Source organism: Eulemur rufifrons, chromosome 7 (assembly GCF_041146395.1).
Source record: "Eulemur rufifrons isolate Redbay chromosome 7, OSU_ERuf_1, whole genome shotgun sequence".
NCBI classification, from domain to species: domain Eukaryota; kingdom Metazoa; phylum Chordata; class Mammalia; order Primates; family Lemuridae; genus Eulemur; species Eulemur rufifrons.
The window spans coordinates 77902606-77920330 of record NC_090989.1 but is presented as its reverse complement, the minus strand read 5'-3'; the positions used below and the strand labels follow the sequence as shown (position 1 = coordinate 77920330).

Genomic DNA, 17725 nt, shown 5'->3' with positions numbered 1-17725 from the left:
GTTTGGGATACCCTGCAAAAGCTTAAACAATGAGGTTGTGCCCCTCTTGTGGTAAAAGCTTGCAAATTATCCTCCAAGCCAAGGGCAGAAATATCAGCATCCTTATTACTCCATATGGCCTTGGCATTCTTCCGTGGCCCTCCAGTGAAGAGCTCCTGGGTCCGAAAATGGCTGCAGCAGTGTTGGGGTTGGGGTTAAGGATAATTCCGCTCCTTGACCACTGGATTGGCAGTGACCCATGCCTCTACTGTGGACCACAGGACAGCGAAGGCACCGACCAGCAGACAAGTCCCAGGTGGGAGCAGCTAGGAGGCTGAGTCTCCTTTTCTTCATTCCTGAGGGTATCTAAGGACGGGGAGGGAGAGTGTATGGGCAGGAGGCTGGGGATTGTCATACTCACAAGTTATTGTTTGCTGATGGGGCGCTAGGATTCCAATTGAGGTCTATAATTCCAAAGCCTTCCCACTTTTCATGGTGGGTTTCAGTTTTGAGTTTATGTGGGTGCTATTTGTGAGGCAGAAAAAGAAAAAAATAAATGTGTTATTGCACTGGAATGCTGAGACTTGAGCCCAATTCTTAAATCTTAGCAGCCAGACGTGGGATAGGTTACTATTCAAAGGCAGCTTGTAGTTTTCTGATTTATGTTTCAATGAAGACTGCACTTTTGTTCTGGAGAACTCACTCTCTCTCAATACTTGAGTGGGCTTCTTGGTTTGCCAAAAGCAAGTGACAATTTGCTTTTCCAACTCTTTTAGTGGAATGGAAAGTTAAGACATAACTGAACTGCTCTGCATAATAATGCCAGTGGTTGTCTTCTTTTAATAGGGGTCCCGACTCTAATGACATTTACTGGGAGTCCAGCCTGAAATGTGCCTGGGTAGAGGTGGAGGGGAAAATCTCTTCTGTTGGTAGCATTATCAAAAGTGTTGAGCAGAGTGAGGAGATGGCCTTGGGTGGAAGGGAGTCCCTTTGGGAGACAATGGGCAAGGGCTATAGATGCTGCATAAGTCACTTCTAAGACTTCTCAGCTTTGTAATTCTTCTGTTATTCCAAACTTTCAGTTAACAGGTATTCTTTGGACAATTAGGGAGGGGCTTGTGTACTCAAGATTTGCTTCCCACTAGGATCTGACCCTCACCCTCCAAGTGGGGTGGGCAGCGACTGGTGGGTGGGTGGTGGTACCGAAGTGCTAGAGGGTGGTTTGCAGCAGAATTCCGGAATGCTATCTGTTGAGCAAAGGAGGAGGCTGTACTGGCGAGTGTCTGGGTTGAAGTTCAAGCAAGTCAGAAAGTCTGGCCTTAACTGAATCACCGGTAAGGAACCAGTGCAGTCAGGAATGGATTTGTGGGGCATGAAAACCTTTAAGCTTTCCAGGATTGTCTGGGGAAGGGGACTGGGTTTTCTATCACTAAACAGAGTGGGTCTTGTTCTATAGTTGATAATTAACTAGAGCTGTGACCTCTATAATACAGAGGGAGGGTAATGGGCATCTCTCTCTGCCAGCCCAAGAGAGGAGACAAGTGTATTAGTAGGCTGCAGGTATATTTTCATACTTAAATTTCTATGAAGCCTTCCTTGTGGAGTTCTCCCCTTCCCTTCCCTGCCCTCCCCTAGAGTGTGGTTTTCCTTTCTCTGGTTTGCCCTCTACTTTGCATACACCTTTATCATAGTAACCACTTACCCTGTTTGTAATCTGTAATTATCTATGTACATGTCTCCCAAGTAGACCGACCTCAAGGGCGAGACTGGCGCTGGTACTCAGAGCCCGGGTCAAATTCCAACTTTGCCGCTAGCTAGCTTTGTGATCTTAGGCAAATTACTTAATGACTATATGCCTCGATTTCCTTGATTTATTAAATTGGCATAAGACTCCTTATCGCATTCGGTTGATGGAAGACATTAAGGTCACCAAAGCCTGTAAATTAGGAGTCCAAGGTATGTCCAAACAAAGGCGCCTAAAACGGTAAGCATGTGTTAATTAACCTGGCCTACCTTGTGCACTCAACAAACACTGAGCACCAACTGTGCTCTGGGCCTCCGGAACGCTCCCTCCCAAGTGGAGCAATCTCACGTGTGGCCTGTGGGCCTTGTCCCACTTGCCGACTCCGGACTGGCTCTGCCAAAGAGAAAACCCCGCCCACAGCTCTGCCGATCTCGTCAGCAATTGGACCGGGTCCGTGAGGCAGGGATTCTTGTTGCTAGGGTCACAATAGGCGAAGGTGTTAGTTTGCGCGTGCGCGGATTGAGGATGAAGCTTTCCGGTCGGGCGGGAGGAGGTGACGTCGGGAGCGGTGGCGGGCGGGGGCCGTTCGTAGCCCTGGGGACGTTGTATCTGTGGGCCCTCACATCGCGTCACAAGTCAGCGACTGAACCTTGGCGGTGGTGGCCGAGGCGGCGAAGGCGGCAGCGGCGGCGACAGCTCTGGGGTTTGCGTCTCGGGGTGTGTCGGCCGCCGCTGCTGCTCGGGCCTGGTATGTACAGATGGCTGATTAGGATTCTCGGCACCATTTTCCGTTTCTGCGACCGATCGGTGCCCCCTGCCCGGGCCCTCCTAAAGAGGCGGCGCTCGAACAGGTGAGACGAGAGGGGGCTGAGCGCCGGCCTAGCTGTATCCCCTCCCCCACCCTGGGCTCTCGGGCCGAGATAACGTTGATTTATTTCGCCAAGCAGGCCCTGCTTAACCGAAAGTCTTTGGGCTGAGGCCGAAGGGTTGCGGGTCGCAGGTGACCTGGTGACGCAGTCGCTCCTGATGAAGGCAGGCGCTAGTTGTCTTTGGGGTGGCCGGTGATGGTGGGATCTTTAATGTTCTTGTCAGAGCCGAAGCTGGTTGCTTGACAACAAATGGGGCTGTGTGTCCGCTCTTAAGCTGAAAACTAAAAATTGAAGGAATACTGTCTTTGTTGTGGCTCACTGTTTTCAAAGCATACTCCCAAGTGTCATCTGCGGACAATAAGTGCAGTTGAGGGAAGTGAGATTCATAGATTGCTTTAAGCCGTTTTGACTGCAAGTACTGTTCTCTTAGCACCAAAAAACAGCAGCTGTCTTGTTCTGAAACAGCTGTCAAGCAGTATGTATGTTTGGAGCAAGAAGGGGAGGAGGAGTGATTCTGTGCTTTAGAATTACTGTATGAGAAAAAAAGATTAGGTACATCACTCCTTTAAAAGATCACTAGGCTCAAAAATTCAGTTAAAATTTGGGGGAAACTAAAAGATATTCTTACTTAGCATTTACTCCTTGGCTTGTCCCATTTCTTAGTATCTACCTCCTTGCCTAAGGATTAATCTAGAAAATAAAATACCGTACAAATTCTATGCATTCCTCCAACTTTTGGTGATTAAGCGTTAATTTCATTTTTTATTAAGCTTCAATATCAAGGAAAGTGGAAAAAAGGTTGGTTTCTAGGAGCTTGAGTGAACAAGATGAAAATACTTGAATCTGAGAATGCAGATTATTCATGAAATTGGTGGTTGGCTACATTGCATCATGTATTCCTGAGACGCATGGTTTTAACTTATTCCTCCTTTCTGCCTTTCTGTGGGGTTGATGTGAGGTCATTTGAGAACATATTATAAAGTGTCTACACTGGTGCTTAATATATATAAGGATATTTTTTGTTCATTCTACTCCAAGGGCCCTGTGCAGGTTCTGGTGCATGATAAGTACTAGGTACATATTAATTGAATAAGTGAATGTTAATTCCCTCTCCCTTGTCCTCTCTTTTTGATGTGAATTCCTGTCAGGGAAACATGGTCTGGAGATCAAAACCTTGTTCTTTACTACACTTTAGATGCCTACATCCTTAATCTAAAATAATTCTTCTTAGCATAAGCCAATTTTCAGTCAAAATGAAGCCAGGAGGTCTTGAATGAGCTGAATGGAATCCTGGGATCTCATTCATTTTTTTCTAAATATGATTAATCATAAGGATTCAAAAAGATGATTAGTATACTGTGAGCATTTAACATTCTTGACATATGGTCCAGAAACTTTCCTGAATTCCCAAATTCTTTATTACCACTGTAATGTAGTTTCCATGATAAAAATACAGTGAAAAATAACACCTTTTTCTGGCTAAGAATTGTCTTATTCTTAAATTTCAAAATATTAAGGGCATACAAATGTTTTTGGTTACATGGATCGCTTTTGTAATGTTTGAGTCACAACTGTAGTGTGCCCATCACCAAAATAGTGTTCATTGTATACCTTGGGTAGACTTTTGTCCCTCCCCTCCTCCCCTGTAAGAATTGTCTTTTTTTTTTTTTTTTTTTTTTTTTTTTTGAGACAGAGTCTTGCTCTGTTGCCCGGGCTAGAGTGAGTGCCGTGGCGTCAGCCTAGCTCACAGCAACCTCAAACTCCTGGGCTTAAGTGATCCTACTGCCTCAGCCTTCCGAGTAACTGGGACTACAGGCATGTGCCACCATGCCCGGCTAATTTTTTCTATATATATTTTAGTTGGCCAGATAATTTCTTTCTATTTTTAGGAGAGACGAGGGTCTCACTCTTGCTCAGGCTGTTCTTGAACTCCTGACCTCAAGTGATCCTCCTGCCTCGGCCTCCCAGCATGCTAGGATTACAGGCGTGAGCCACCGCGCCTGGCCAAGAATTGTCTTTTAAGGCTGCTTCTATTGTCACCTGAAGTAAAAGATGGCTTTCTTTGGGGGTCATCTTTCAAAAGGAAATTGCTTATTTGTTGTTTTAAAAAATCATTTCTGGAGAGAAAAAGGAAATGTTAGTTCTAGTCTCTTACCTAGGTTCACTTACTAGCTAAGTGACTTCTGGCCAGTTTCAAGTTTGTACTTTAGCCAGATTACAAATCTATAATTACAAATTATATCGTAAGGAGTTTGGGTCTCTCTCAAGTAGTTGAAACCATAGTGCTAAGTCTTCAAATACTAAAAGCCTACTATAGAATAATATTCTCTTTTAAAACATCAGCTGGATTTCATTTTATGATGAAGTGATACAAGGGGGTGTATCATATGAATAGAAATTTTATTTATAGAAATGAGTTTGTGTGTGCATATATATATTTTTTCTTCTTTCTCTCTTTCAGCTCTCTGTTTTCTACTGTGGACACTGATGAAATACCAGCCAAAAGACCAAGATTAGGTACTGAAAATAAATTTTAAAAATTTAGTTTTTTAATAGAAAAAATATATACATGGGACAAAATTCAAAAGGTAAAAAGTATGTGCAGTGAAAAGTAAATCTCTTTCCTGTCCCTTTTCTACTCAATTATCTTTTCTAGAGATGGTCACTGTTGTCAGCAATTTCTGTAATCTTTGCAGATAAATAAGCCTATGTGTTGAATGTGCATTTTAAAATTCTAAGTCCTTCTATAAGAAAAGGTGCTTTTTATTTTTGAGGAGGAAACATTGTAAAAACTACTTCAAATTGAGTGATCTAGTTCAGATGGCTGAGTGAACCAATGTAATTTATTGTCACAAATCTTTTTACTTCCATATATCTGAAGGACTAGAAGAGAATAAAACTAGAATAAAGAGAAAAGGCACAGTAGAATACTGTAATATACTCTTTATCAAAAATGACTGAATTTGGGTCTATCTCCAGATGTGGTAGTTGTGGGTGGACTTGTCCATTAATATTTCATTTATATCCAATGAGTACTTACTGAGCATGTCTTAATGCTAAGCAGTGTGTTAGGTTCTGCAGAATATACAGACATTAGTAAGACAGAGTCTCTATTTTTAAGGCTCTTACATGATTATATGTAGGGGGTATAAGATAAACACATAAATACTACTAATGTAAAGGAGGATATGATAAATTAGAAAGATATTAACAAAATCCTATCCAGTTTTCAGCTGATTGTGAGTCTTAATAAATGTTTGCTGGAGTTAGATTGTGAGATGGGTGGTGAAGGATGGAAAGAATATAAAAAGAGAACAATAGGAAGGAAAAACATTCTAGACAGAGGAAACAGTATGGGAAAGTTGTGTAAATTTAGGACAGTGAATAGAGCTCAGGGAGAAATTGGCCGAAGAGAGATAGGTCAAATTATAGAGGATTTTAAGTGATAGGAATTTATACTAAATTCAGTGGACATTATTTCCCAAAGCACAGGATAGATGTCAATTTAGGGAATAATTTTAGGGGATACAACATTCACAGCATATATAATATTTGAATTATGATTATATACTAAGAAAGTGTATCCTTTTCAGTTATTTATTTTAGATGCTCACTTCTTGCTTATTTCAAACAGAAAATCTTGATTTAGTACCAATATGTCTTCTATATTTGTTTAACATTAATACATGCTAATTTCCCATTTTTTAACAGGTCCAGCTAGAATGTAATATTATTGTGTTTTCATTTCTTTATAAGGCAAATGATATTGGCTTTACATTTACAGAAGTAACTTAATATTATCTTTTTTCTTTATTTTTTTGAGACAGGGGTCACTCACTGCAAGCTCAAAACTCCTGGGCTTAAGTGATCCTCCTGCCTCAGCCTTCCAAGTGGCCAAGGCTACAGGCACACACCACCATGCCCAGCTAATTTTTCTATTTTTTTGTGGAGATGTGGGTTCTTGCTATGTTATTTAGGCTGGTCTCGAACTCCTGGCCTCAAGTGATCCTCCCACCTTGGCCTCTCGAAATTCTAGGATTATAGGCATGAGCCACCGCACACGGCCAAAATTATCATTTTTTTTTTCAATGAAATACACATGTTCAGGATACACTTTAAAAAAAAATTTTTTTTTTTCCCAGAACTGATGCCATAGTATTTATTTATTTATTTATTTTAAAGAGACAAGGTCTTTCTATGTTGCCCAGGCTGGTCTCAAACACCTGGGCTTAAGTAATCCTCCCACCTCAGCCTCCCAAGTAGCTGGGACTACAGACTCATGCCACTTTGCCTGGCTAAAATTATCATGTATTTATTTATTTAGTTATTTGAGACGGGCTTCAGTGTGTTGCTTGGGCCAGAGTGCAGTGTTGTGATCATAGCTCACTGCAACCTTAAACTGCTGGGTTCAGCGATCCTTCTGCCTCAGTCTCCCAAATAGTTGCTACCACACCCAGCTAAGTTTTAAAAAATTTTTTTGTAGAGATGGGGTCTTGCTATATTGCTCAGCCTGGTCTTGAACTCTGAAGCCATCCTCCTGCCTCGGCCTTCCAAAGTGCTAGGATTACAGGCGTAAGCCACTGTGCCCAGCCTAAAATGATCTTTTAAATATTATTTATTTAAAGTTAAAAAGTGAGTCAGTTTTAAAGAAAAATATAAAGATGTGGTAAAAAACTTTGGTGGCATCATAGGTTTCTGAAATGATTATTTACAGTAATCATCTATTTTATGCACTTCTATGTTAGAGATCACCCGTTCTATCATTTTCATTAAGTATGTATTATGATTTTCTGAATGGCAAACTATATAGAAGGGATTCTAACCCAAGGGGGAAGCAGTGGGTAGCAGAGAGAATATTTTTAGCAGAGTTTGTAAAGGTCTGTAGAGTGCTGTCTGTTACCAGATGTTGAACTCCACCTCGGTTCTTGTCTTCTCACAATCAAAGAATGAAACCAGGAGACAGTTTTGAAGCAGCAAGCAGCAAAGTTTATTAAGCAAGTACACCTCCAGACATGGAGGTGGACTGCCAAGAAAGATTAGCAAGTGATAGTACACTCCAGAAAGAGTGGGTAGGAGCAGGCACATGTCTCAGTGGACAGTGGCCCTGGGTTTTCTGTGCCATCCCTTTTTCTTCTGCCTGGCCTCTCCTCCTTTGTGACTTTGTCTCTCTCTCTCTCTTTTTTTTTTTTTTTTTTGAGACAGAGTGTCACTCTGTTACCTGGGCTAGAGTGCCGTGGCGTCAGCCTAGCTCACAGCAACCTCAAACTCCTGGGCTCAAGCGATCCTCCTGCCTCAGCCTCCCGAGTAGCTGGGACTACAGGCATGTGCCACCATGCCCAGCTAACTTTTCTATATATATTTTTAGCTGTCCATATAATTTCTTTCTATTTTTAGTAGAGACGGGGTCTCGCTATTGCTCAGGCTGGTCTCGAACTCCTGATCTTGAGCGATCCTCCCGCCTCAGCCTCCCAGAGTGCTAGGATTACAGGCATGAGCTACCGTGCCTGGCCGCCTTCCTTTTTTTTTTTTTGAGACAGAGTCTCGCTCTGTCACTCCGGTTAGAGTGCAGTGATGTGATCATAGCTCACCACAACCTTGAACTCCTGGGCTCAAGTGATCCTCCTGCCTCAGCCTCCTGAGTACCTGGGACTACAAGTGTGCACCACCATGCCTGACTAATTTTTCTATTTTTTGTAGAGATGAGGTCTTGCTCTTGCTCAGGCTGGTCTCAAACTCCTGAGCTCAAGCAATCCTCCCAGAGTGCTAGGATTACAGGTGTGAGCCACAGCGCCTGGCCTTGGCTCTTCTTTTTTCTTTACCAATGGGAATGTTGTCTCCTTCCTGCTGGGGGGGTTTCACCTCATGTGGTTAGGCCTGGATGTGTTGTGGTGTTCAAAGCTCATTGGGGAGGGGGGGAAACTGTAATAATGTATAATGTGCCCTGTGTTGTTTCTATTATGTCTCTTATGACAGTTGTGGTTACCCTTATCTTTATTATTGTTACAGTATGTTCTCTTACTCAGCATCCCACTTGTTTATGTGTCTTGTGTTTGTATTTTCTCTGCTCATGTCTGACTTTTCTTACACTAATATTGTGACACTTACTGCTTACTACTGCCCTTATGCAGTGTGTTTTCTTACTCAGTATTCCTTTTGTTTATATTGCACGTTCCGTACTTCCTCTGCTCATGTCTCACTTTCCTACCTGCCCTAACACTGTCCAGTAGAACTTCCTAATATGATGGCTATTGAGCACTTGAAATGTGAAATGTGGCCAGTTTGAGGAACTGCATTTGTGGGTTTTTTTTTTTTTGTTGTTTGTTTGTTTTGAGACTGGATCTCACTCTTTGGCCCAGGCTAGAGTGCAGTGGCATCATTGTAGCTCACTGCAACTTCAAACTGCTGAGCTCAAGTGATCCTCCTGCCTCAGCCTCCCAAGTAGTTAGGACTACAGGCTGGTGACACCATCACTAGCTAATTTTTTTATTTTTTGTAGAGGCAGGTGTCGCTATTGCCCAGGCAGGTCTGGAACTCCTGGCTTCAAGTGATCTTCCTGCCTTGGCTTCCTAGCATGCTGTTATAGGTATGAGCCACTGTGCCCGGCCTGAATTTTTAATTTTATTTCATTTTAACATAATTTAAACTTCAGTAACCACATCTGTCTATGAGCTACTATATTACACAGTACAACTCTATTGGTTGCTTTTGAGAGAACAAAGGCAAGGGTAAAAGAAAGAGGATCTTAGAATTGCAGACTTATGATCTTACAGGTGGAAGAAATTTTAAGAGATCTGTTTAGTCTCAGAAAAATAAGGTGGTCTTGTACCCATTTTACAGATGAGGTAGGCCTGCCTTTTAAAAAAATAGGTAAGATCTTTTGATGTAATCTCAGGGGCAATACACAGATTTTTACAAAATTTATAGAAAAATAAAATACTACAATACTTTTTAGTGGCCAGTATTTACTATGTTATCAAGAATGCCTCTTGTCCTCTGGGATCTAGATGACAGTCTTTGGGTTAAGCATCAATCCCTAAAGCTCTTTTTCTCCCACTTACGAAGCACAGCAGAATGTAATATCCCTCAACATTATTAGAGGGATAACCTGGAAATCTCTCTAATTCCTAAAATGAGAAACAACTCATTTGCAAACCTTGGTACTTTTGACTATTATCTAGCAGAAAATTACTTCAAATTGGATTCTGCTTTACTGGCCATCACATCCTCCCTTTTGTTTAAATTATTGCCCTATCTTTCTGGAAAGTATTTATTTTATATTTTATATGTTGTGGTACACTTATTGCTTAAAAGCTACCATTTCTGGCTATTTTTCTGTAAAGCAGATTTCGCTAAGGTGATGGTCTCTTTTTCTCAAACTAGTGCTTTAGAATACCCTTAATTAGGCACTAGAAAGGAAATTGTAGATGACTTAGATGAGGAGGAAGTGAGAATGAGGTACTGTGATAAAAGGAGGAAGTAGGGAAAGGACTGAAGTCTACCCTTCCCCCTTATTTATTTTGTAATCTTTATTGGTGGTGGCAGGGAGGGGTGAGTCTGAGAGCTTCTAACACATCTTCTCTAGTAGAGGGATAGTTTTGCTTCATTTTAGGTGTTTAAAAGCTGCATATTTTATTTACTTCACCTAGCTAAGATATAATAGGGGATCAGTAAATAGCTATTCAGGCAACTACAGTATATTGTTATCTGCCTGGGAAGTCAGGACAAACCAGGGAGTAAACGGATTCTACCATACCTGGTAGCTACGTGCTCATTGTTTTTAATTATACCTTCATGTCTCTGGTAAAAATGTATATATTCTAAAGGTGAGGATCTCACCCTTTCTACCCCTGTGTCTGTGGAAAAACTGTGATCCACAAAACCAGTCCCCGGTGTCAAAAAGGTTGGGGACTGCTGTTCTAGAGAATTTATTGCTTAAAAGCTGCCATTTCAGGACTTTTTTTTTTTTGTGAATCACGATGTGATTTGCTAAAGTGATGATTTCATGTTTTTGTAGCATCCCAGATATTTTACTAAAACACCCAAAATCTCCAGCCTGAGCAACATAGCAAGATCCCATCTCTAAAAAAAAAAAAAAAAGCCAAGTGGAGTGGTGTGAACCTATAGTCCCAGCTACTAGGGAGGCTGAGGCAGGAGGATCACTTGAGCCCAGGAGTTTGAGGTTACAGTGAACTCTAGCCTGGGCAACAGAGCGAGACCCTGTCTCAAAATAAAACAAAACAAGAAACCCCCCAAAACAAAAATCACAATATTGGAATTCTAGTTATTCAATTAGAAAGAAAAAAATATTTTTGTAGGTATGTCTTTATTTCAGTGGTTGACAATAGTACTTTTAATAACAATTGAGGGTGGTTCTTTCCAAAATATAATTTTATTTTTTTGTGGAAGTTTATTCCTATATTCATAGTTTGTTGACACTTTCTAGATTGCTTTATTCACCAAGTGAAAAACAGTCTCTACAATGCTGCCAGCTTATTTGGATTCCCATTCCAGCTGACCACAAAGCCTATGGTAACTTCAGCTTGTAATGGAACACGGAATGTGGCCCCTTCAGGAGAGGTCAGTGGGGATGGGGCTGCATTGGGGCTACTGATCTTTGTACTTAATCATTAAAGTTAAATTTTAGAAATACTCACTTTTTTGGAAATCAGTGTATAGAATGACTTCTTTCTGGAAATGTTCATGCCTTTATTAGCTATGATTGTAAAGGTTAAGAAGTTAAAGATTTAAAAAGTATTTATAAAGTGCTTAATATTATTGCATTTGCTTTTCTTATTTAAGTATATATGAAGAACCTGAAATTGTTATTTTTTATATCATTTTGAGTCTTGACAAATTAAACCTTTGGTCTGACTGACGATGGTATGTCTTCTGTGAGCCAGCTAAGAAAATGATTACCAATAAATAGAGTGATCTTTTCATATTAGAAACTTACTTAAATTGCAAAATTTAGATGATACAGAGGTGATTCTGTTTGATTTTAAGGTATTTTCGAACTCTTCATCTTGTGAACTGACAGGTTCTGGATCCTGGAACAACATGCTGAAACTGGGTGAGGTGGTCAAAAAATATTTCTGCAACCCCCTACCTCCTCCTCCCATTTTCCCCTAAGTTTTGATACTATGAAAGGAAAACACTGATTTGTATTGGGATGAGAACAAAGACATATTCTCTCTAGTATTCTAGAAAGCAAATAGCTTTCCTTTAGAATTGTTGTCTTTGAATTTATTGTTGTGTTTTCTATTTGTGTTATCAGTGTCCTTAATGTGACTTAGATCAAGGTTTATTCATTTAAAAAAAAACACCTCAAATCCACATTTTCCGAGAGCTTACTCTGTGCCAGATACCGTGGTAAGTTACTAGGTGCTAAGTTACCAGAAATAACAAAACAATGAAACCTTGTCCCTGCCCTTGAGGAGTTTATCATCCAGTTGGGAGTAGCCTTAGGTTTCCAGTTCTCACAGTTTTATGGATTAGGGACTTCCATGTCATCCTTAGATCCTGAAATTGAATTGTAATTGTTGTATATACATGTACTATACAAAGTGCTATGATGGGGACTTTGTGGGAGGAAGCTAGAGTCCTGAGAAATAATTGTGATGTCTGCCACACAGGCAGGCTTATAAAATTTGAGAGGAAGGAGAGGAAGTTAGGGAAAATGAGCTATAGAGAAGTAGGTTCAAAAGCCAAAAGTGGAAGGAGCTAAGGAAGTGATAAAAACCATAAGAGTTGCTCTTCTCAAACTTTTTTGGTAAAATACCTCTGGTGGCAGAGAAGAGCAAAGGAGAGTAAACGCATACCCTTGTGTCTGAGGATCTAGGTTCTAAAGGACTTAGAACAAAGATGATATTTCTTTGAAGTTTTTTATTTCATTGAAAAAGTTAATGTAAATTGAATATCATCTATTCATATTGTTTGAATATTTAAATGTTTAAAATTATTTACCATTGAAATTAACATACACGAAGAATGGTAGATTTATCTTGTGTCTGAAGTGCCAGCACTGTATTTCTGTGGGTTTATATAGCCTAGTCTGAGAAACACAGGTATTCCTGGAGCAGGTTTCTTGTATAAAGAAGTCCACAATCTCTCAGACCTTGGAGGCCAGATGTGTTTGGGAATTCAGAATTTTTAATATTTTAGGTGTATTTGTTGAAATTATAAAAACTCCATTGGGATCTGAACTAGAACTCTGTAATCAAACATGGATATTTCTGCAATTAAATAATATTCATACTAGGTGGGATAAATAAGGACTAGCTTCATATTGCTTCAAGTCAGGATTTACAAACATGAATTAAAGTCAGTTTAGGTTTTTGCTGCAACTGATTTGGAAAAAACTTTCAGTTTCAGAGCTTTTTGCATTTTGGAGTTCTCAGGTACTCCAAGCACCTGTAGTTCCCGCAGAGAAGGTGGCTGATGAAATTTTGATTGCCCTCTTTTGAATGATAGTAACTATCTCACAATAGTTGAAAGTAACTTCTAGTGAAATGTAGTGACATATGGCTGGTTTTTATTTTAAAATACTTCTATTTTCTTGGCAAGAAGAAACTTAATTTGAACAACATACTCAAATTGATTGGATTACAGAGAGTTGCAATCTTTTTTTTTTTTTTTTTTTTGAGACAGAGTCTCACTCTGTTGCCCTGGCTAGAGTGCCGTGGCGTCAGCCTAGCTCACAGCAACCTCAAACGCCTAGGCTCAAATGATCCTTCTGTCTCAGCCTCCCGAGTAGCTGGGACTACAGGCATGTGCCACCATGCCCGGCTAATTTTTCTATATATATTTTTAGCTGTCCATATAATTTCTTTCTATTTTTAGTAGAGACGGGGTCTCGCTATTGCTCAGGCTGGTCTCAAACTCCTGAGCTCAAACGATCTGCCCCCTCGGCCTCCCAGAGTGCTAGGATTACAGGCGTGAGCCACCGCGCCCGGCCAAGAGTTGCAATCTTTTGAGTTCTTCATGGGCTCTTGTCAGTCCCACCAAGCAAAACTAGAAAAGCTTGCAGCGAATTCTGTTATTGCCTATCTGAGACCAAAGACAAACTAAGCCCTATTGCTTTCCTTAAACTTTTACACAATTTTTGCTACACTCCTGTGCTGTCTATTAATAGAATTTGGAAAACAAGATATTTAGCTCTACAATGTAGACTGCTCACAGATTTTCTTTCCTAATGCTGACTGTTCACAGGCATTTTTTTTTCCCCACAATTACAAATGCATTTTTTAAATAGGTAATAAATCTCCTAATGGAATAAGTGACTATCCAAAGATCAGAGTGACAGTAACCCGAGATCAACCACGCAGAGTCTTGCCTTCCTTTGGGTAAGTGTTAAATTCTGCCTTTCTGTAAATGGAAACTTAGCATTTATTAGGTGTTCACTCTTGCTAGGCATTCTCACTTTTGTTCTATTACGTGATCTTGTTAAATAAGTGCTCTGAGGTTAGTAACTTGTTGAATATCAGCTACTGAGAGACTTGAACCCAAGTATGTGTTACTTTTTTTTACTATATTGTATGCCCATAGCATCTGATTTTGAAGACCTTTTTAGAAAGGATTTTCACTTTCTTCTGAACTTACAGATAAGTACTGAAATTGTAAGTGTATATGGCCTGGATGAATTTTCATACACTTGAATACACCCGTTAGTTCTGTGAAGTTTAATAAATTTTCTTTCCTCCTCTTTCTGTATTCTCACTTTCTGGAATTTGTTTGGATATTATACTTTCTGGATTGATCTAATTTTCCTATATATTCTCGCCTTTTGTTCTCTTTTTAAACATTTTTTTGACTGTAGGCTGGGCACAGTGGCTCACACTGGTAATCCCAGCATTTGGGAGGCCAAGGCAAGAGGATTGCCTTGAGCCCAGGAGTTTGAGACTAGCCTGAGCAACATAGTGAGATCCTGTATCTGCAGAAAAATTAAAACAAAACAAACAAAAAAATTAGCTGGGCATGGTGGCACTTGCTTGTAGTCTTAGCTACTCGGGAAGTGGGAAGATCACTTGAGCATGGGAGTTCAAGGCTGCAGTGAGCTATTATCACACCATTGCACTCCAGGCTGGACAACAGAGCAAGAGCCTGTCTCAAAAAAAGATTTGGGGATGGGGAGGAGTTGTCATAGTTTTTAAGTTACAAGAATCCTCCTCCTCCCTTTCCCCATGTTTTTTTCTTTCTCCAGGCATCTTTTTCTTATTATAAGGATGTAATATCTTTTCTTATTTGTCTAAAATCGTTAATTATTTTAAAATTTCTTTTGGCACCCTCCCCCCAAACCCCTTTTGTGCCCATTCTCCCATGTTGGTTTATTTTGGTCTTTTGAGTTAGAGTCTTTATTCCAATACTTGGTACTCTTTGGCTATCTGTTAATATTTAGGAATGAGACACTAAAAGCCAGGGCCCTCTGGAGTTTGGATAAATGGCTGATTGTAGCGCTAGAGGGAAAGTATAAAGTGAGTCTGGCTCTTGTGCCACAAAGTAAAGGAGTGCTCAAAAACTGTGGGGACATGCCAACCAGACACAGGAGGAAGCTTGAAGGGGCTTTCTCTGGCCAAACTGGGGATAATTTAAGCATCAAAATGAAATGAATTAAAGAGGCTGGGTGAGGTGGCTCATGCCTGTAATCTCAGTACTTTTAGAGGCTGAAGTGGGAGGATCACTTGAGCCCAGGAGCTTGAGGTTACAGTGAGCTGTGATCTTGGCACTGCACTCCAGTCTGGGCAACAGAGTGAGACCCTGTCTCTGAAAAAAAAAAGTTAAAAAAACAATAATAATAAAAACAGGAGTGCAGTTGCTAATATATAAATATATGGTGTAGGGAGGGAAAGATCTTTAGTAGAATGCCAACTAGTAAGTGTAAGGAATGGTAGGATTAGAAAATCACCATTTTATAACTATCATAGCAATAATTGATATGGACAGGAATCATCAGTTGAGGCTGCAACTAGAAAGTTTGATGAGGTACTTTGATGGTATATTTACATGAACTCAGAATATATCCTCACAGATTATACATTAATTATAAAGGGAAAAGTAGAGTGGAGAAACCTGCCTGATACCACTTTAACTGAGGGATCAAAGTTAAATTGCCAACAATGGGACAAACTGACATCATGGCCTTCAGATTTATTGCTCTAAGAAACACATCATCACTTAACGTAGCATTAGTAGAAAAACCAGTGATTGAATCCAGTTGTGGGAAAACTGGTTAAACTGACATTAAGTTTCACTCTATTAATATAAATACTGTAAATTAATATAAATACTGTACTCTCCATTAAAAAGATAAAGGCCAAAAAACTGTTTCAGATTAAAGGAGACCAAAGACACATGACAACTAAATGCAATGTAAGATCCTGGGTTAGATCCTAGATGGGATAAAATTGCTATGAAGGATATTTTTAATAGCCTTGGAGAAATTTGAATATGGGCTACATGTTATGTTATTGTATTATTGCTAAAGTTCCTGAATTTGGTGATTATATTCGGGTTACATAAGAGATGTCCTTGTTATTGGGAGATACATACTTAAATATTAAGTTAGAAGTGAACTTGTTCTCTAAGCATTTAATGCTGTCAGTTTCCCTATAAGCACTGCTTTAGCTGCATCACCCAAATTTTGAAATGTTCATTTTCATTTTCATTGAATTTAAAATATTTTCTAATTTGTTTTACTTCGTCTTTTGACCTATGATTTAGAAGGATAGAAATACGTTGTTTAATTTCCAAATATTTGGAACTTTCCAGATATCTTTGTGTTATTTCTAGTGTCATTCTATTATGGTCATAGAATATGCTTTGTATGATTTCATTTCTTTTAAATTTGTTGATGTTTGTTTTTCGGCCTAGAGCAGCGGTACCCAGCCTTTTTGGCACCAGGGACTGGTTTCATGGAAGACAGTTTTTCCGTGGATGGGCTGGAGAGGGGAATGGTTTTGGGATGATTCAAGCACATTTCATTTATTGTGCACTTTATTTCTATTATTATTACATTGTCACTTGCCACTGACTGGTAGGGTTTTGATAAGAGTCTGCAAGTAATTGATTTGTTATGGTCTCTGTGTAAAGATGAAGCTTCCCTGGATTGCTCACCAGTCTGCAGCTCACCTCCTGCTGTGTGGCCAGGTTCCTAATAGGCCATGTGGGGAGAGAGTGTGTTTGCGGACCTCAGGCCTAGAGTATAGTCTATTTGGATGATGTTCTATGTGTACTTGAAAAGAATGTATATATTACTATTGTTAAGTGGAGTGATCTACATATCAGGTCATGTTGGCTGATAATGTTTTACAGGTCTTAGATTGATTTTTCTATGTACTTTTTTGTGATTGATGAGAAGTGTTGCAGTTTTTCTTCTATAATTTCAGATTTGTTTATTTCTCCTTCTAGTTATGTCCATTTTTGTCCCATGTATTTTGTCTTCATATATTTTGAAGCTCTATTAGGTGAATAACCTGTCTCACATTCACCAGTTGTTATCATTTTGCTACATTTGCTTTATCATTCTCTGTCATATATACATATGTATTTTTTTAATCATTTGAAAGTCTTTGACTCATGCCCCTTTAATCCTAAATACTTGAGTGTGTTTCTTTCTTTCTTTCTATTCTTTTTTTTTGGGGGAGACAGAGTCTCACTCACACTGGTAGAGTGCAGTGGCTTCATAGCTCACTGCAACCTCAAACTCCTGGGCTCAAGCAATCCTCCTGCCTCAGCCTCCCAAGAAGCTGGGACTATAGGCACACTCCATGGCTCCTGGCTAATTTTTTTTCTATTTTTAGTAGAGATGAGGTCTCACTCTTGGCTTAGGCTGGTCTCAAATTCCTGCCTCGGCCTCCCAGAGTGTTAGGATTATAGGCGCGAGCCACCACACCTGGCATTGTTTATTTCTTTTGTTTTTTTTTCTTTTGGGACAGGGTCTCCTTCTGTTGCTTGGGCTAGAGTGCAGTCTCAAACTCCTGGGCTCAAATGGTCCTTCTGCCTCAACCTCCCAAGTAGTTGGGACTATAGGTACATGCTACCTTACCCAACTAATTTTTGTATTTTTTATAGAAACAAGGTCTCATGTTGCACAGGCTGGTTTCAAATTCCTGGGTTTAGGCAATCTTCCTGCCTCAGC

The 17725-nt window shown here is 39.9% G+C and overlaps 1 protein-coding gene across 3 annotated transcripts in view; it reads left to right on the top strand.

Moving 5' to 3' along the window:
- SENP2 (SUMO specific peptidase 2) overlaps positions 1 to 17725 on the top strand; it is a 54276-nt gene that overhangs the window by 6851 nt on the left and 29700 nt on the right. Inside the window, exons 1-5 of one of the 3 annotated variants that reach the window (XM_069475231.1) lie at positions 2249 to 2574; positions 5054 to 5109; positions 11036 to 11169; positions 11596 to 11662; positions 13844 to 13934. In XM_069475231.1, the coding sequence (XP_069331332.1) occupies positions 2249 to 2574; positions 5054 to 5109; positions 11036 to 11169; positions 11596 to 11662; positions 13844 to 13934 (674 nt within the window). Of the gene's footprint in view, positions 1 to 2248; positions 2575 to 5053; positions 5110 to 9150; positions 9176 to 11035; positions 11170 to 11595; positions 11663 to 13843; positions 13935 to 17725 lie in introns of those variants that run through there. The other 2 variants (XM_069475233.1, XM_069475232.1) reach the window with 2 other exon arrangements.